The sequence below is a fragment of the Peromyscus californicus genome, unplaced genomic scaffold (genome assembly GCF_007827085.1).
Source record: "Peromyscus californicus insignis strain IS unplaced genomic scaffold, ASM782708v3 Scaffold_4__1_contigs__length_199733344, whole genome shotgun sequence".
Classification (NCBI taxonomy): domain Eukaryota; kingdom Metazoa; phylum Chordata; class Mammalia; order Rodentia; family Cricetidae; genus Peromyscus; species Peromyscus californicus.
In genome coordinates, this window is record NW_026294562.1 from 20488393 (window position 1) to 20507883 (window position 19491).

General features: G+C 49.1%; 1 protein-coding gene across 2 annotated transcripts in view; it reads left to right on the plus strand.

Moving 5' to 3' along the window:
* The window catches only part of Rrp12 (ribosomal RNA processing 12 homolog), a 39067-nt gene extending 20134 nt beyond the window's left edge, over positions 1-18933 (plus strand). For both annotated transcript variants that reach the window (XM_052763205.1, XM_052763204.1), the window contains 18 exons: positions 32-194; positions 812-966; positions 1140-1207; positions 1657-1750; positions 4311-4469; positions 4577-4657; positions 5099-5204; positions 5404-5511; positions 5971-6128; positions 7346-7437; positions 7589-7756; positions 7875-8044; positions 8262-8387; positions 10623-10675; positions 12788-12854; positions 14094-14161; positions 14507-14589; positions 18473-18933. In XM_052763205.1, the coding sequence (XP_052619165.1) occupies positions 32-194; positions 812-966; positions 1140-1207; positions 1657-1750; positions 4311-4469; positions 4577-4657; positions 5099-5204; positions 5404-5511; positions 5971-6128; positions 7346-7437; positions 7589-7756; positions 7875-8044; positions 8262-8387; positions 10623-10675; positions 12788-12854; positions 14094-14161; positions 14507-14589; positions 18473-18575 (2022 nt within the window). In that variant the 3' untranslated portion in view covers positions 18576-18933. The remainder of the gene's footprint in view (positions 1-31; positions 195-811; positions 967-1139; positions 1208-1656; positions 1751-4310; positions 4470-4576; positions 4658-5098; positions 5205-5403; positions 5512-5970; positions 6129-7345; positions 7438-7588; positions 7757-7874; positions 8045-8261; positions 8388-10622; positions 10676-12787; positions 12855-14093; positions 14162-14506; positions 14590-18472) is intronic.
* The last annotated feature ends 558 nt before the right edge of the window (positions 18934-19491 follow it).

Below are 19491 nucleotides of genomic sequence, written 5' to 3' on the forward strand. Positions count from 1 at the left end.
ACACTCTAATTTCCAAATTCCTCCCTCCTAGATCTGGACCCTCCTGCCTGGGTTCTGCACAAGACCCACAGATGTGGCTGCCTCCTTCAAAGGCCTGGCACGGACATTGGGCACAGCCATTAATGAGCGCCCAGACCTGAGGGTCACTGTGTGCCAGGCCCTACGTACTCTCATCACCAAGGGCTGTGAAGCAGGTAAGTGTGGGAGGTAGTTAGAAGGTGACTTGGGGTGCCGGCCTGCTGTGGCTCACACTGCTAGGCAGCCATCTGTACTGCTACCGTCACTGCTGCTGTCGTGATCCAGGAGGCTAACACTGGCCCTTGCCTCATGCCTTTCTCCGAAGTGTACTGGCTGAAGGGGTTTAACAGGCACTCGTGGCTGCCCACCGCCCGAGGCAGCCACGGCAGAGCATTGGATGCTGCAATGGCGGAAGAATCACGAGCCATGGTTACCTCCTTAGAGCTTTATTAGGAGAGACAGAGACAGACAGAGAGACCACGCAGAGGACAGAGGGAATATGGGGAGAGAGAGGGCACACCTACTTTTTAGGCTGCGCCGTCACAGGCTGATGATGTAATAAGGACATAATCCTTACACTGGCAGCTGCTGTGGATGGTGCATTCAGCATCCAAACCTGGAGGCTCATGTTCTGTGTGCCCTGGCCTCAGCCTTTCCTGACAGAAGGTCCATTCTTGTGGCTTCCTAGTCCTGCCAGAGGATCCCCTGAAAGGACCTGCTGGCCTGCCACCCAATGACCACTGACTTACTATTAGCTCCGTCCCTTCAATGCAAACTTGGGTCCTCTTACCAGAGGCTGACCGTGCTGAAGTGAGCCGCTTTGCTAAGAACTTCCTGCCAATCCTCTTCAACCTGTATGGACAGCCTATTGCAGCTGGGGAGGCGGCAGCCCCTCGCCGTGCTGTGCTGGAGACCATCAAAACTTACCTCACCATAACCGAGTCTCAGGTGAGTGCCGTGAAGGGAGGGATGCTGTTGGGTTGGAGAGGTCAAGACCCTACCTCCAAGCCCTGGCGTATAGGGGACTTTATACCACAGTTGTGGCTGGGCTGGGGGCTCCTAAACCGTGGGGACCATGCTGTTATGGTCACTCTGTTTCTCTCTCCACTGGGGGCTGTCAGTTGGTGAATGGCTTCCTGGAAAAAGCCACCGAGAAGGTACTTGATCCTGCCAGCTCTGACTTCACCAGGTAAAGTACTCGGGGCTTCCTCCCTTGAGCTTGGGAGCCAGAGGGTACCTAGCAGAGGCCTTTGGATTCACTCTGGAAGTCTTGAAATATCAAATGTCCCAGCTGTTCTGAGAGGTGTGACTAGTTAATTATTATTAGAGGATGAAAGAGGATCTAGAGATAAATGGCCCAGGTTCAAATCCCAACTTCACCACTTCCCAGCTCATGTGGCATTGAATAAGTTACATACTCTGCCTCTGAGTCCTCGTCTGTAATCTGGGTGTGGTAATAGTACCTGCGACATGGTTCTGTGAGGACAGAGAAGCAGCTGTGAAAAGCCTCCAGCACTACCTGGTTCTCTGAGTGCTACGTTTACCATTCACAAAGGGAGGCCCATGTCCGACCCTGAGGGGAGTAGCCTCTGCCCTTCTCTGGTTCTTTAAGCCCCTTCCTGTTTCCCACTCTGGCAGATTGTCTGTCCTGGACCTGGTTGTGGCTTTGGCTCCACACTCGGATGAAGCCGCCATCAGTAAGCTGTACTCTACCATCCGGCCCTACCTTGAGGTGAGCTCCTTACAACTTGTCTCTCCTGTTGTTGGTTTTTTTTTTATTCTTTTATTCTTTTGGGGGGCCTGCCACCCAACTCCCAAATAATCACACATGGAGACTCATACTTTCTTATGAATGCCCGGCCTTAGCTTGGCTTGACTTGTTTCTTGCCAGCTTTTCTAACTTAAATTATGCTGTCTAGGTCAGGTGGTGGTGGTGCACGCCTTTAATCCCAGCACTTGGGAGGCAGAGGCAGGCAGAGTTTGAGGCCAGGCTGGTCTACAAAGAGAGTTCCAGGACAGCCAAGACTGTTACACAGAGAGACCCTGTCTCAAAAAGTTAAAAAAAAAAAAATTATCCTGTCTGTCTTTTGCCTCTGGGCTTTTGCCTTTCTTTCCTTCTTATTCTGTGGTTTGCTGTGTAGATGGGTGGCTGACCCTGGAGTCCTCCTGCTTATCCTACTCCTACTCTTTCCTCCCAGATTTCTCCTCCTATTTATTCTCTGCCTGCCAGTCCCACCCACCCTTTCTCCTGCCTCGCTCTTGACCATTCAGCTCTTTATTAGACCAGTCAGGTGTTTTAGACAATCAAAGTAGCACAGCTTCACAGCATTCAACAAATGCATCATAAAAGAATGCAACATGCGGGGCAGTGGTGGTGCACACCTTTAATCCCAGCACTCGGGAGGCAGAAGCAGGCAGATCTCTGTGAGTTCGAGGCCAGCCTGGTCTACAGAATGAGATCCAGGGACAGCCACCAAAGCTACACAGAGAAACCCTGTCTCCAAAAAACCAAAAACAACCAAAAAAAAAAGAATGCAATACATCTTTGCATCATTAAACAAATGTTCCACAGCATGAACGAATGTAACACATCTTAAAATAATATTCTGCAACAATCTCTTTGTCTTCATCTCTTGCTACTTGCCCAGCTTGCACCCCAGCTACTCTGGAAGTGGCATCTCTTTCTGTTGTGCCCTGGCCATTTGTCACTAAGGTGTGCAGCTGTGTTCTAGCCTCCCTTGTTAGAGGTGTGTCTTGTATAACAAAGGCCATGCTCCTTTCCTGCTGCCATTTCCAGTCAGCCGGGGGCCCTCAGCCCTCCAGGTCTGTCTTCTTTCACCTCCCCCAACTATAGCCTCATCAGACTGTTTGTTTGTTTGTTTTTTGGACAAATCCATGTATCTCAGACTGGCCTCGAATTTCCTTTATAGTGGAAGTTGGCCTGGAATGCCTCATCCTCCTGCCTCTACCTCCCAGATGTTGTGATTACAGGTGTATACTACCACACCTACCCTTTATTTGGCTGATATTCAGAGTCCTAGATAAATCCTTTATTTTTTTATCTCTTTTTTCTTTTTTCTTTTTTTTTTTTTTTCCTGAGACAGGCTTTCTCTGTGTAGTTTTGGTGCCTGTCCTGGATCTCGCTCTGTAGACCAGGCTGGCCTCAAACTCATAGAGATCTGCCTGGTACTGCCTCCTGAGTGCTGGGACTAAAAGCATGTGTCACCGCCGCCTGGCTTTTATCTCGTTTTTTAAAAAATGTTTTATTTCATTTATTATTTGTATGTGATGATGAGGGTAGGTGGATGTCTGGGGACAATTTAGTAGAATCGGCTCTCTCCTTCCACCTTATATAGGTACCAGGGATCTAACTCAGGTTGTAGGGCTCACACCATCAGGTAACAAGTACATTTACCTGCTGGACCATTTTGATGGTCTTTTTTTACTGGGTGGACCCAGATTCTCATGGATGCTGGGCATGCACTCTGTGAGCCATCCCCACTACCCCCAGAGTCTTGTATACAGCGAGCCTGCCTTTGCATTTGCTCATGCTAGCCCTATCTGAAATCATGCTGTGGCTTACAGCTGTGCAGAACTCAGCCCAATATCACCCTCCTGGGCACCAGCTCCCCTATTCCCCTGCCAGTTTGTAAAGCAGCTAGAGGATGAATTTGCTTTGGGGAAGAATGTGCAGGTGGACATGGATGTCCAGGACAAGCTCCCAACTTCAGGAGGACATCTCAGGAAGAGTGCTGGGAACACCTTCAGAATTACAAGGAGTCACTGGGGTAGAGAGGAGAGTGCCCTGGCACATTCTGATGCCACCAGCCCAAGCTTGAGTATCTTGTTAATTTATTCATTTTATTTTTTTAGATTTATTTATTTTTATTTTATGTGTACGTTTTGCCTACATGGATGTTTGCACACCATATATGTGCCTGGTGTCATGTTGATCAGAAGAGGGTAGCAGAGCCCCTGAAAGTTGTGATCTGAAGGTGGAGTTATAGACGGTTGTGAATTGCCGTGTGAATGCTGGAACTGGGCTGGGCCCTTTTAAGAACAAGTGCTTTCAGCTACTGCGCTGTTGATCAGCCCCAGCACCTGTTCTTTAGTGTGGTAAGAAGAATGGCTAAGTCTGGTCCTGTCCCTGAAGCTATGGCTGCTGTTTCCAGATCAGCTTCTCTCTGAATCCCCTCTAGTGCTAGCCGCAGGAGATTCTTGGGGAATGTCACAGAATGGGGTGGAACCCAGTCCCCTTCCTTATTATCTCTGTGCCTTATTTGCCCCCTCAGAGCAAGGTCCATGGGGTTCAGAAGAAGGCCTACCGAGTACTGGAGGAAGTGTGTGCCAGCTCCCAGGGCCCTGCCGACCGCTTTGTGCAAAGCCACTTGGATGATCTGAAGAAGACTCTGCTAGACTCATTGCGGAGCACATCCTCGCCTGCTAAAAGGGTGAGGACTGCAGGGCTGCCGACCTTGCAAGGGAGGAAGGGTGGCAGCAGGCAGACCCAGGGGAGCAGTGACGCTGAGGGACCCCAGTGGTGCCTTTCTGCCCACAGCCCCGTCTGAAGTGCCTCATACACATTGTGAAAAAGTTGTCAGCTGAGCATGAGGACTTCATCGCTGCTCTCGTCCCAGAGGTAAGGGAGGGACACATGCATGCATGTTTTGCTAGTTCTTTCTTTCTTTCTTCCTTCCTTCCTTCCTTCCTTCCTTTCTTCTTTCTTTTTTTTTTTTTTAAGGATTTATTTTTATTTTTACGTGCATGGGTGTTTTGCCTGCATGTATGTCTCTGTGAGGGTGTTGGGTCCCCTGGAACTGGATTTACAGGCAGTTGTGAGCTGCCGTGTGGGTGCTGGGAATTGAACCCGGGTCCTCTAGAAGAGCAGCCAGTGCTCTTAACTGCTGAGCCATCTCTCAAACCCTTGTTTTGTGATTTCTTAAAGTATGGTTTCCAAGAGATGGTTGTGAAGTGGGAACTGTAATGGTGATGAAGATATGCTCCACTTACTCCCTGGGCATGTGTGGCTTACCCAGGCTGCCACCTTAGCTAGCATGTGCTAACAAGGCTGTTCGGCCAGGTGATCCTGTGTACAAAGGAGGTGTCAGTGGGTGCAAGGAAGAATGCGTTCACTCTGCTGGTGGAGATGGGCCATGCTTTCCTGCGATTTGGCTCCAGCCAGGAAGGTGAGACTGTGGGATAAAGCTGGGGTGGACACACTGCAGGCTAGAAGACGACCCTTAAAGCCACTAGCTAGTCTTAAGGAAAGGGTGGAGGGAACTCCTTACTCTGTTCTGCCTGTGGCCCTGAGTAGGCTGCTGCTCTAGGCCTGTGGTGCTCATCCCTAGGCTCCTGTCTTTAAGTAACTGTCCACTCTGCCCCCAGAGGCTCTGCAGAGATACCTTGTCCTGATCTATCCTGGGCTTGTGGGTGCGGTTACCACAGTGAGCTGCAGCATCTTGGCTCTGACCCACCTCTTGTTCGAGTTTAAAGGTAAATGTTCACTTGAAGGCCTGGGATGCCTTCATGGTAAAGAGTGCTCCAAAGGTCAGGACAGGGTGGTGCCAGAATGGGGAAAAGTGTCAGAAGGAGGGAGATCCAGAACCCAGCCCCGGCTGCTTCCCAGTCTCTTTTCCCACAGAGTTCTGTCCTCACACCTGCACCACCCGGCAGTGTATAGTCCCTGTATCCTGGGCCTTTTGTCAGATTGGAGGAGGCTGACCAGCCCTGGGTCTTAGTTCTGGTCCCTCCTCTCACCAGCCACATGAAACTGAGTAACTTCACTAACCTCCTAGAATCTCTGTTAATCTCTAAACGGAAGACCATGGCCACTCCATGGGTGGTGATTCAAACTGTGTGAGACCACAGAAAGGCCCCCCTGCTCACATCTGACCTATGGGCGGGTCTTGGGTTCGGGTAGCTCTGGTATCTGACGGTGGCTCCTGTGCACAGGGCTGATGGGGACAAGCACAGTGGAGCAGCTCCTGGAGAATGTCTGCCTGCTGCTGGCTTCCCGCACTCGTGATGTGGTCAAATCTGCACTAGGCTTCATCAAGGTGGCTGTGGTGGTCATGGACGTGGTGCACCTTGCCAAGCATGTGCAGCTAGTGGTGAGGCTCCGTTTTCTTGACTGATGGAGGCCCCTGGGGTGCCAGTGTGGACCCCATGGGCCTTGGGTCATTAGTTTAGAACGCTTTCATTAGCCACTGTTGATTTGAGCAGCAGAAGGACATTAAGGAGTGTGGGAGGGGATTGTAGGACAGTGCTGGCTGACAGAGATGACACAGTACCCACAGTGTCTCCTGTTACCCTGTGTCCCCTCCATAGACACCAGACCAAAGACCAAGGACAGAGCTCCTCCACATTGTACAGACAGAGACTGAGACCAGATACTCACTCTCAAGGTCTAGTCTCAGGGCTCAGACTGGGCTCTTCCTCTGCAGGACCTCTCTCCACACTGCCTGCCGGGGCACGGATAAAAGGGACACAGAGAGCCCCTGTGGGTTGTGTCTCCAGACTTTTGCCCAGGGGAGCCTCCCCCACACTCCCCGCAATTGGACTAGTTTGCTCACCTGCTGTCCTCATTTCTCACTCCCAGCTGGTTGACTCTCATGACACTAGCCATCCGCTTGCATGTTGCTACTGAGTCAAGCCTTGACCTCAAGGAAGGGAGCAGAGATAGATGTCTTCCGAAAGCCTACAGCCTAACTGGGAACCAGAGATTTAAGAAATGGCTAGAGTAGAGATCTATTATATCTACCTATATTTAGAACTTATAAAAATCCCTTCTCAAAGGATATGTGGGGACCTTGTTCCCTGACCCCACTGGAGACCTTACCGGTAAGAAGGTCTGTCACCCATACTAGGCAGGATGAGCATGACTGCATGATAGAAAGGAAACGTGAGACCATGAGATGCTGGAGAGTGTCTGGCGAAGTAGAATGAGTGAATTAGGTGGTACCTTTATGGCTACTCGGCGATCAGGTGAGCCTGTGCCTCAGCTGATAGCCTGTGCCTGTATTGGTAGTGTCTGTCCCATCTAGTTGCTGTAAAGATCCATTGGAAGAACATGTGGAGAGTGTTGTCACCTTGAAAGGGTGACCACAGATGTGTTATGAGGGAGGGCCTAGAGGAAAGGTGGGATTCCAAATTAAGCAAGCTTAGTTGAGCCAAGGAAGGGGTAAGCCGAGAACAGGGCAGCTGGCACCTCCCCTCTTAGCTGGGCCCAGCTGTACTGTGCATCCATTGGTCTGGACAGCAAGGAAGGGTGGGCGGGGTGGAAGACATGCCATGTTCCTCCCTCTACACCATGTGCTCTGCCTGCTAGATGGAAGCCATAGGGAAGTTGTCAGATGACATGCGACGGCACTTTCGAATGAAGCTTCGGAACCTATTCATCAAGTTCATCCGCAAGTTTGGGTCTGTGCACTTGAATGGGGTGGAGTTGGGGTATGGGATTCTTAGTCTTTCAGGGGTCACAAGAAAGGCTTACTGGTTCCTGAACAGCTCCTGCCCCTGGGGAGGGATGCCTGGCAAGTACCTCTGGACAACCCTTCTCTGCCCCACTCAGGTTTGAGCTGGTGAAGGGTCTCCTACCTGCAGAATACCACAAAGTCCTGGTCAACATCCGCAAAGCTGAGACCCGGGCCAAGAAGCATCGTGCCCTGAGCCAGGCTGCTATGGAAGAGGAGGAAGAGGAGGAAGAAAAAGAGGAGGCTGTCCAGAGCAAAGGCGACAGGTAAGACCATGGCGCGGTCCTTGAGGCCCTAGTCTACCCTACCCCAAACCTGTCCTGGCAGTGCCTCAAGTCCCCACCTCTCCCAGGAGGGCTTAGGTGTTGGACTTCTCTAATTTAGCATCGAGGAGATTTTGGCTGACTCTGAGGATGAAGATGAGGAAGAGGAACGAGGCCAGAGCAAGGAGCAGCGGAAGCTGGCACGGCAGAGAAGCCGAGCATGGCTGAAGGAAGGTGGCGGGGATGAGCCCCTCAATTTCCTGGATCCCAAGGTGGCCCAGCGAGTCCTTGGTGAGCAAGAGACAGCTGACAGAGCTCTGAGCCCAGAGTGTACCTGCCGTGTTGCTGGGTTCATTTGTAATAGGCAGGGGTTGGTGTCTGAGGATAGCCTATGGGCAGGGCTAAAAGGCCCCTAGTTGGGAGCTTTGGTGTGTGTGGGTTCTGAGGGAAGAAGGTATGAGTTGTTAGGACTGGCCTACCACCACCTCATGCCAATCTTCTTCACTAGCCACCCAGCCTGGACCCAGGCAGGGCAAGAAGAAGGACCATGGCTTCAAGGTGAGCGCTGATGGCCGGTTGATCATACGTGAGGAGGAAGATGGGGACAAGGTGGAGGAAGAAGACGGCACTAAAGGTAGGGTCCCATCCCCCCGACCCCAGGAACAGCTGCTCTGGCAGCTAGGGCTAGGGCTGTGCTGGCCTGATACTCATGTATTCACTGGGGGCTCTTGGCCTGTTCACACAGTGACCAGGTATTGAGAAGCATAGGGAATAGATCTGAGCGTACATCTAAGGTCACTCCTGAGCATTCTGACTCCTCAGATTTTTCCTGACCATGCTAAACATTTTTATTTCATATACTATCTATACCTATTTATTTATTAATTTACCTATGACCTTGTTTACGCAGTATACATACATATAATTTAAACCAGACTTGGAGGAAACTCCCTGTACTGTGGCAGATGTGATCATCTCCTCTGCTTCTTTTTCCTTATTCCTTTTTGTTGTTGTTGTTGTTGTTGTTTTGAGACAAGATTTCTCTGTGTCTTGGAACTCACTCTTTAGACAAGGCTGGTCTCGAACTCACAAAGATCTATCTGTCTCTGCCTCCCAAGTGCTGGGACCAAAGGTGTGTGCCACCATGCCCGGCTTCCTTATCCTTTTTGTTGTTCGGTTTGGTTTGCATTTTAATAGAAACTGGCTGAGCCCTGTAGCTGATTTCGAGCAAGAGCCAGCCTATGGGGTACTTCTAACTTCAGAACATCTGTGTTGTACAGCTGTCCCACCGACAGGACCACTCAACACATTTAGTAGTCTCTCCATGTCCTCTCCACACCTGTGTCTTCTAAAAGAGTGTCAGCCTTCCCAAACTGAGCATGCACTTGTCTAGAATGCGTGAAGCTCTTGATTCTGTCCCTATTTCTGTGGGGACAAGTGTCTGCCTTCTGGTTTCTTTGGATCTCACTGCTTAGCTCTGGGCCGTTGACTCTCCTGCTTTCCTGACTGTTGCTCATACAGCTCCTCTACCCATCGCTCGTCCGCTGCTTGTCTGTCTAGCTCCTGTCTGTGCTTGATATAAATGGGGCTTGTGCTGTTCCTTCGGCTGTCTCTTCTCTGCTCCCTCCCAGCCTTTGTGCTCTTCAGGCTCTTGTGCACTTGGTGACCACTAACTGGGGAGGATGCCCCTCCCCCTCTCCCTGCCTTTCCAAGCCCCTCTGTTCTGTAGGTTCCCGTGCTGGTCCTTTGTAGCTTCTCCAGGGTCCCTTAGCCACTAGGTCTCATCCCCACAGAATTCCTACGAGGCAACTGTCCTCCTTCTGTACATCACAGGCTGGCTCATTTTCTTGCATGCTGAGGGCTGAACCCAGCCCATGGCACGTGCTCCGACAGTGCTCCACTGAGCAGTGCTCTACTGAGTAGTGCTCCACTGAGCTCCATTCCCAGCCCGACACATGCTGTCTTTATTGTCCTGTGGCTGTTGCTTTGCTTTGCTGGAATCTCTTCCCTGCAGATGGTCAGATTCATACTTCTTCTCTTCTTCCCACTTGGTGCCAGTATGCAGAGTGGGTAAAATGCTTTTGGAGTAGGAGGGTAAAATTGTCCTTTTGCTAAGTGGGGACATGTATGGGGTGCGGCTGACTCCCAGGAGCCTAGGGGCTTTCCTTGAGTCACTCACATCTTGAAGGGGCCATATGGTCTGGGAGTGGAGGGAGCAGACACGGGTCTGAGGAGGACAGTTTTCTGGCACTGGAGTTGATGTCCCTTCTCCCTGCTGTGCCAGGAGGGGGTGTTGTCTTTCTGCTGACACAGCAGCTGCACCTGAACCTACTGCTGTTTCAGCCAGCAATTGCTGCTCTCAGCCAGTGGGGGGGGGCGGGGGGGCGGAGGGGGCTTTCACTTCCTGTCGGATCCGCCTTCCACCACTGCCACCAAATGTATGTAGTTTTTAACTAAATCTCTATGGTTCTATTTATCACTAAGACTCAGGAGTCAGAGGCTGGGGTGAACACCTGCTAGTTCAGAGAGGTTGAGAAGCAACTAACTGACCTTCCCTCTTCTCTGATGTTTCAGAAAGAGAGCATCCTTCTGCTCTGCCAAACCAAAAAAGACCTCCACACTCAAAGTCCCTCCCTACTACTTCCTGTGTGTCTCTTTATTCATCTCCAGGCTCTCTCTGACTCTCTAGGATTACTTTCTGTCAACCAATTGCTGGCTCTGCCTCCTGACCCAAGGTTGATTTTATTTAATTAACACAAATGCAGACTTGGGTTCACAGTGTGATTGAATATCCTACAACAAGGGAGCAGGCAGTAAGGTGGGTTAGGGACGCCCAAGTGCTCATGAGCCTGTCTGCTTCTGACTCCAGGGGAAGATGAAGAGATGATTGATGACTTGATGGAAGATGCTGGTGTCAGAAGTGTGAGTAATTTGTGGCCTCATCCTGGCCCACAGCTCCCATACCCCAATCCTCACACACACACACAAACACTGCATCTGCCCAACTCCCTCAGTGTTTAAGATTACTGGGGCAGTATGGATGGGCATGTAAAGTGAATCAGATTAGAGCTTGGCATGTGATGAACTTCCCCACATGCCTTCTGGTAAACTAGGAGCTAATTTATAGTTAAGAATGTATCAGAGGGCTGGAGTGGTGGCTTAGTGCTTAAGAGGACTTCTCGCTCTTGCAGAGGACCTGGATTTGGTTCCCAGCACCCACATATTGGTTTACAACTATCCATAACTCCAGTGCCAGGAGATCCAACACCCTTTTCTGGCCTCCATGGGCACCAGACACACTTATCATATACATACATATATATACAGGCAAAATACTCATACAAACAAAATAAAAACAAATAAATCTTAAAAAATAAAAGAAGCAGAAGAGGAAGAATGTATCAGAGTGTAGAATGCCGTTTGGAGAACTGAGTGAAAACCAGGTCGGAAAGTCAGGAGTGAAGAGGGTGAGGAGGGGCAAGAGCCTTCTCAAGGATGCCCTAGGGTAGTCATTTGTGCCTCTGTCGCACACCTGTGTGACCCCCCCTCCACAGACCATTCCAGTGTGGCCCAGCTCTGCTTAGCAGGGCTCTTTCCCTGGCCTGGGTTCTGCCCTTCCCAGGCCCCCTCAGTCTTAGTCTAATCTCACTTTCCATGCAGTAGGAAGCTGTGAGTAAGCCTGTCCCTGGGCCCAGGGTTCTGTGTAGAGTCCTTGGTGTGTAGAGAGCTTGGCACTTGGGGATGCTCAGTGAGCCATAGCTGTCCTTTATGATCATTGTTTATTTTCCCAGAAATTATTCTGGTTGAGGCCTCTCTGGCTTTTCTGGACCCTTCCTGGGGGGCTGGCGATCTCTTGACAGCTGCCTTTTATTTCTGGCCAGCAAGAACTGGCCATGGTCTCTGGCCCTCAGCTCAGAGCTGGCAAGATTCGACATCTTTCCTTGAGGCAGTAAGAGGGTTCTAGGGAGGGTTCTAGACTGCATTAGTGGTTGGCTCCTGACAAGTCAGCCTCTGCCACTAACAACCCAAGGCTCTCTGTTTGGCAGTTGCTGAGTCTTCTTGTGCACATGGTTCTGGGAGCATGAGATGCTAGGGGGTAAGGCATTCTCAGTGGAAGACCAGTTAGTGGGCTAGCCTTGGCTGTGCACCAGTGGAACTAGGGTAAAGCTCAGCCATCATCCTCTGTTGTGCAGCCAAAGCCCCACATGTCCAGTTTCTGGTACTCGCTAGATATCCATAGTTCTGTGTTACAGACAGTGGATCTGGCATCCATATTCCTGGACACATGTTCAGCCTGATCTTTTGACCTGGCATCCCTGGCCCTCAGCTCACCTACAGACTCACAAAACTTCCAGGCTGGTGTCACAAACCACAGGATAGGAGCCAGCTTTGGGAACTAGGTTACACCTGGCTGACCCACCCACACCCCGACCCACTGTATGGTGTGCTTACTTGATTGCTAATGCCTAAGCCCAAATATCCCCGTGGGCTGCCTTGTGGCTGGTCCTCCTTCCTTCCTATGCATCCCTAACGTTGGCGCCAGGCATGCAGTAGGTGCAGTAAAAAGTATTAGCATGTGCTGTGTCATATTGGATGAGTCCATGTGTCCCATTGACTTACAACTTCTGTGAACCTATTGTCCATTGAAGGACTGTAATGAATAGTTTGGTCCAGGATCTCCCACCTACCCAGGGACTAGAGAGGGAAAGAGGTAGTCAGAGAGGCTTGGAACCTTGCTTGCCTATGAAAAGACAAGGACCTGACAGCAGCAGCCTCCTTTAATAGCTCCAGGGTATGAAGTTCAGTGTGAAGAGAGAAGTCCAGTTGTCAGAATGTGGGTGAGATTGTATGATGGGAGATAATCACTCCCCTTGTGGGCTTGCATTTCCTGTGCAACTGGGGATGAGAGCTTGGCAGAGGACCTTGTCATCAAGGCAGGTCAGTGCTTCTGTCCCTGCCCTTAGTATCGTGTAGTCTGAAGGATGTAGGGCATCCTTTGCTTACTGACTCCCTGCTTGCTGCCTCTTTCTATAGAAAAAGAAGCTTAAGCGGCAGAGGGAAGATGAGGAGGATGAGTTGGAGATCCCGCCTCGGTACCAAGGTGAGGTATCCTTTCTTTTCATGGGACAAACAGTTTCCCTTCACCTGCATCAGGCTGGGGGGTTATAGAGAGGGAAGCAGAGCCATGAAGTTGCTGCACTCAATTACACAGATTGGCTGATCTAACACTCAGGACTAGGCTAGGGGACCAGGAGATACGGGCCTTAGAGAACCTAAGAATTAGGTTTGTGCATAGTAAATCTAGCCCTTTTGGCAAGCTCTTCTCCACCCAGCCATCCTTCCCTGAGATTTGTGAAGTGTTAGCCTCTCTTGTATGCTCCAAGATTAGCACTCTGGTCAAAGGGTTCCTCCCTAGCAGCAGGGTGGCTCCTCTGCTGCCTGAGGTACACCATAGGGCTCTGCCCTGGATTTCTGCCATAAAGCATCTGGAGGTCCAGAGCTATGGAGGCAGTCTCTCATTCTTTTTTTTTTTTTTTTTTTTTTTCCTTTTTTGGTTTTTGGAGACAGGGTTTCTCTGTGTAGTTTTGGTTCATGTCCTGGATCTCGCTCTGTAGACCAGGCTGGCCTCAAACTCACAGAGATCCACCCAGCTCAATCTCTCATTCTTGTAGCAGTATGTCCTCTGGGTCCCATGTCATACTAACCCTACTGCAGGACCTATGACTTCTGTCCCTGCATTCAGAGCCTGGCTCCATCCTGTACTAAGATGATATTGTGGGCAAAGGACATTATAATCCATGGACAAGAAGCCTGGGCTCCGGACAACTTGCCCAGCTGTTACTTATCTGTGTGACCTTGTTCTGTCACACTGCTGGAGTTCCAGATTCATGTCTTGAGATGCATTGCAGGATTCCATCCATGACTTTTGAAGTCCAGGCCAGAAGTGACAAGCTGACCCTGGGCAAGTTTTCTTGCCTCGATTATCTCTAGTTTTCACCTGCACAGTGGGGTAGATGCTTCTGTACCAGAGTCAGAACAGGGTGGAGCATGGGAAATGCCCTGTCCACAGGCAGGGGTTAGGAGTTTTACAGGTAGATCCTGTGTAACTTTGGAGAATGTGGGTCATTTATATCAGTACAGAGCATATGTGTTCCTGGGAGTCACTGGATAGTGTCTCTTCAAGGGAGCACTTTAGTGATTGCTTGCCAGGATATGGAACCAAATTCCTTGTCTTCTGTCCATCATCTTCCCAGAGGCCCTTTGAGAGAGGTACTTCCTGCCTCCCAGAGGAGGGTCACTCTGGCTCTGCCTGATTTGTGATCTTTGTGCTTCTCTATAGCTGGAGGCTCTGGCATCCATCGCCCTGCTGCCAAGAGGGGTATGCCTGGAGCCGAATACAAGGCCAAGGTGAGAGCTGTGGGCAGGGTGTGGGCCTCCTGGTACCAGGAGGATGATGAAGGGCAAGGAAGAACTGTGCCCATCACCATCCTGGGTGCTTTTTTGAGTCATACAGGGCAGAAAAGACAAGGAGCACTTAGGGCATGCGGCATTTGAAGTTGGGGCCCTTGACAAATGGCCTTAGAGACAGAGAAGCCTGTTGATGTCATCTGAAGGAGAAAATGAAGGGGAGAGGGCGAACATTAAGCTGGTTGAAATCAGGGACAGGGAAGGGACCCCACACTCTGACTGACTCTGACTTTGGGATTTTGATTTTTGTTTGTTTTTGCTTTTACCATTCCTCTGGATGAGCAGAAAGCAAAGGGTGATGTGAAGAAGAAGGGCCGGCTTGATCCCTATGCTTACATCCCACTCAACAGAACCAAGCTCAACCGCAGGTATGGTGATGTGTGAGTTAGTAGGCTCCACACAGGGCAGGGTCTTTCTTACTCAGGTCTCTTGTGGTTATTTATTTTGTGTTGTGTGTATGTGAGTGCCTGTGCCTGTTGTGTATGAATGCGAAGGTTGTTTCTATTGCTCCTTACCTTATCCTCTGTTGAGGCAGTTCTTATCTCTATACCCCCAGCACCCCTGAGATTGCAGGTGCAGCCACCACACCTGGCTGTTTACACGGATGCTGGGGAGCCCACCTTGTGCAGTAAACGCTTTACCCACAAAATACTGCCCAGTCCCATTTTTATTTTATTTTTTTATATTCATTGTTTTGTGTGTTATAGCTAGAATTTTTCTCTCCGGATCCTACCAAGTCCCGACAGTCCCGTAGCCCATTTATAAAATAAACATACAGACGCTTATATTATTTAAACTGCTCGGCCATTAGCTCAGGCCTACCATTGTCTAGCTCTTTCTCTTATACTCAGCCCATTTCTGTTAATCTATATGTCGCCACGTATTCCATGGCTTTACCTGCTGCCTTTACATGATGCTCCCTGGACGGCAGGCTGGCGTCTCCTCCTCTCCGCCTTCCTGTTCTCCCAATTCTCCTCTCTGCTAGTCCTGCCTATACTTCCTGCCTGGCTACTGGCCAATCAGTGTTTTATTTGTCAATCAATCATCCACAGCAGTGTGTGTATGTGAAAGACAACTTGTATGAGTCAGCTCTCCTCCCATCATGTGGGTTCCAGGGATTAAACTAGGGTCATCAAGCTTGACAGCAAGTGTCATTACCAGCTGAGCCACTGGGCAACCCCCTTATTTTTATTTTATTTGTATTTATTTATTTATTGGATTTTTTTGAGACAAGGTTTCTTCTCTCTGTGTAACCTTGACTGTCCTGGAAGGTGATTTAAGACCAGGCTGTCATCAAACCTAGAGATCTGCCTGCCTCTGCTTCTCATGTGCTATGCAATACCACTGCCCAGCTTTATTTTATTTTTTTCAGAGCTGAGGACCAAACCCGGGGCCTTGCGCTTGCTAGGCAAGCACTCTACCACTGAGCTAAATCCCCAACCCCCTCCAGCTTTATTTTTTAACATGTACTTGCATGTACAGTATTGTTAACCTGAACTCTTGTGTGTGTGTGTGTGTGTGTGTGTGTGTGTGTGTGTGTGTGTGTGTATGTTTATGTTATGTCATATGCCTGTCCTGTGTTGCTGTTATTGGCCTCAATCTCACTATCTAGCCAAGGCTGGCCTGTTGTGAAATACTATTTTAACTGTGTAAAGGTGTCTTACATTTGTTTCTGCTGCTTTTGTTAATGATGTAAAGACATGTTTCATTTGTTTGATTAAATAAAATTAACTTGAAGTCAGGAGGCTGAGTCAGCAACTAACTGATAGGAAGTGGTAGAGAGGAACTAAGTGTAGCTAGGGTTCTTAATTGGGGGTGGGGTGAGCAGCAAGATGCCTCCCTTTTTTAGGAGACATGAGCAAGGAGAGAAGCAGAATTTACCTCAACCTTTGAATTTTGCCTTCTATAGAAGGATAGAGATTTAGTAAAGTTTCCTTTAGCAGCCATGGTAGAGCCAGTGCCTGGGGGAACAGAATTCCCACCTGGCTGCAGCCAGTGTGGCCAAACTGAACCTGCTGCTGGTAGCTGCAGAGTTGCAGTTGCAGCTTGGAACAGCAGTTGCTTAAGGGTAGCCGCTGTATTGAATGCAAAACGACATTTGGCACTCCACATTGGGCGCCAAAATGTAGTTTTTATTTATTTTTTTATTTTTGTTTTTTTTAAACTCTTTGGGGGCCCACCACCCAGCTCTCAAATAAACACACGGAGACTTATTCTTACTTATGGATGCCTGGCCTTAGTGTGCCTTGTTTCTAGCCAGCTTTTCTTAACAAATTATCCCATCTACCTTTTGCCTCAAGGGTTTTGTCTTTCTCTATTTCTTTATTCCTTTTTTTCCTTCTTACTCCGTGGCTGGCTGGGTGGCTGGGTGACTGGCCCTTGGTGTTCTTTCTCCTTTTTTTGCTCTTCCCTCTTCTCCTCCTATTTATTCTTTCTGCATGCCAGCCCCGCCTATTTCTCTCTCCTGCCTAACTATTGGCCATTCAGCTCTTTATTAGACCAATCAAGTGTTTTAGACAAGCAAAGTAACACAGCTTCACAGAGTTCAACAAATGCAACATATGAATGCAACACATCTTTGCATCATTAAACAAATGTTCCACAGCATAAACGAATGTAACACATCTAAAACTAATATTCCACAACACTGGCCTTGAACCCTTTTTTTTTTTTTTTTTTTTTAAGATTTATTGGCCAGGCAGAGTGACAAACACCTTTAATCCCAGCATTCAGGAGGCAGAGGCAGGCAGACCTCTGAGTTTGAGGTCAGTCTGGTCTATAGAGTGAGTTTTGGGACAGCCAAGGCTACACAGAAACCCTGTCTTGAAGGGGGAAAAAAAGATTTATGTGTTTGTGTGCGATTATGTACACATGAGAGCAGTTTCTGGGGAAAGCCAGAAAAGGGTATCGGGTACCCTGAAGCTAGAGTTACAGGTAGTTGTGAGCCACTAAAGGTAGATGTTGGGAATTGAATTTGGATCCTCTGTAAGACCATTATGTGCTCTTAACCTTGAGCCATGTCTGTAGCCCCCTGACCTTGAACTCTTGATCTTCCTGAATTAGACTCTCAGGTGCTAGGGTTACAGGAGTGAGCTACTATGCCTTGCTTAACTACCTTTTAGAACCCAGTCGTGGGGATGGAAAATTTGGCTTATTGGTTAGGAACATTTGTTGCTCTTGCAGAGGACCCAGGTTCAGTTCCCAGCACCCACATGGCAGCTCACAATCATTTGTAACTCCGGTTCCGGGGGATCTGATACTTTCTTCTAGCCTCTGCAGGCACTAGGCACACATGTTGTATACTTGCACACAGCAAGCAAAACATTCAAACACATAAAATAATCTGAAAATTAAACAGTGAAAACTTGTCAGATATTCCTCTTTGGAGCCCCTCTCCTTCTTAGGAATTTCTCCCTTAAATCTACACATTCTCTCTCCTTTTTTGTTTTTTGTTTTGTTTTGTTTTTTTATTTTTATTTATTTATTTATTTATTTTGGTTTTTTGAGACAGGGTTTCTCTGTGTAGCTTTGCGCCTTTCCTGGGACTCACTTGGTAGCCCAGGCTGGCCTTGAACTCACAGAGATCCGCCTGCCTCTGCCTCCCGAGTGCTGGGATTAAAGGCGCATGTGCCACACCGCCCCGCCCGGGCTCTCTCTTCTTAAAATAAAATAAATCATGATCTTAGGTCACAGAGATTCTGGAATATATACATTCTACATAGTCACTATCTTTAATAGTTTTCCATAATTTGCTTTTCTGATCTTCTTGGAAAATTAGTTATTTTGCTTTGACTATTAAGTGGGACTTTTTGGTGTAGGTGTGGGGACCATATGAGGGGTGTAAGAGTGCTTGCAAACGTTATATTTCTAGGGAAATGGGTTCCAAATGGAATTCACGGGGAGGCATGTGCAGATGGGCCTTTTGAGGAAAGACTGGTTGGATAAAGTGAGCCTTGACCTTATCTAAGTTCGTTAGTGGAAGAATGGATGGGGATTTTGTGCAATAGCCAGGTCAGGACATAGGACTGTCCGCCTATGTCACTCTGTCTCTGCCAGGGGTGCCCATCATCTGATTTTGTTTTTCTATTGAGACCAGGTTTCCTGTGCGGGATCTCAGGCTGTCATTGAACTTGCCATCCTTAGCCTTCCAAGAGCTGGGATTGCAGGCATGCACCACCGCATGTCAACACTGTAAGGAGAGAGAGCTTCTGTTCTCAGTGAGATCAGCTCTTTTCTTCTTTCTTCTTGCAGGAAAAAGGTGAAGCTGCAGGGACAGTTTAAAGGTCTGGTGAAAGCTGCTCAGCGGGGATCCCAGGCGGGACACAAACTTCGCAGAAAGGACCGTCGGCACTGAGTCCTTGGGGAGAATGGAGCTGTTTTTTTGCCACAGTCCAAGGCCCTTTTCCAGCCCTCATGCTGTTTTAACACCAGCTCCAGATGTCAGCCTTGCAAAACCTGGACAAAGAATGACTCATTGGAACCAGGACACCGTTCCTAGAGAGATGCATAGGATTTGGAAAGGCCAAATGTCCTTAGAAACATTGTCAACATCTGGGGGTGGAACCATGTGACATTGCTACCTCTGAGAAGCCCCTGTGAGGTGCTCTGCTTTCTGCCCAAAGTGGCCATGAGAGCAGAGTGGTGACCATGGTCTGCATGTGGAAGGTCTTCTGTAACCAGGCATAGAATAAATGTGCATGGCCATGCATCAACCCTGAAAACAGAGTTTCATCTCTACCCCTCCAGGGATAAGATTATGGGCTGTATGTATTATGATTATGGGCTGACTATGGGCTGTACTGAGTGGTAACTTGACCCCTTCCTATCCAACTCCCAGCAATCTGGCCAATAGTGTCAACATATGTCAGGAGGGCTTCCTCCAGTCCAAAAATGGCATTAGGACGTAGAAGGAGTAGTGAATGCTCCATGGTTGGTAGGATCACAGGGTTGAGCACCAGGGACCCAGAATAGGAGGCAGAGGCTGACAGTTCTCGGAGCTGCACCTTCAGCTGCCCCTGTTCACAAGCCTCTGTCAGCATCTCTGTCCATGATTCAGCAGTTACTGAGCCCTTCCTAACTCCAGCAGTTATTGAGGGAACCAAAGCAGAGAACAGAGAGGAATGCTGCTTACTTGTTTGCTCAGCTTGTTTTCTTATACCTTCCAGGACCACCTTGTCCAGGGGTGGCCCAGGGCTGGGCCTAATGTGGGTGTATTTTCCCATATCAGTCAGTAATTGAGAAAATGCCCCCCCAGAATACAGGCCAATCTG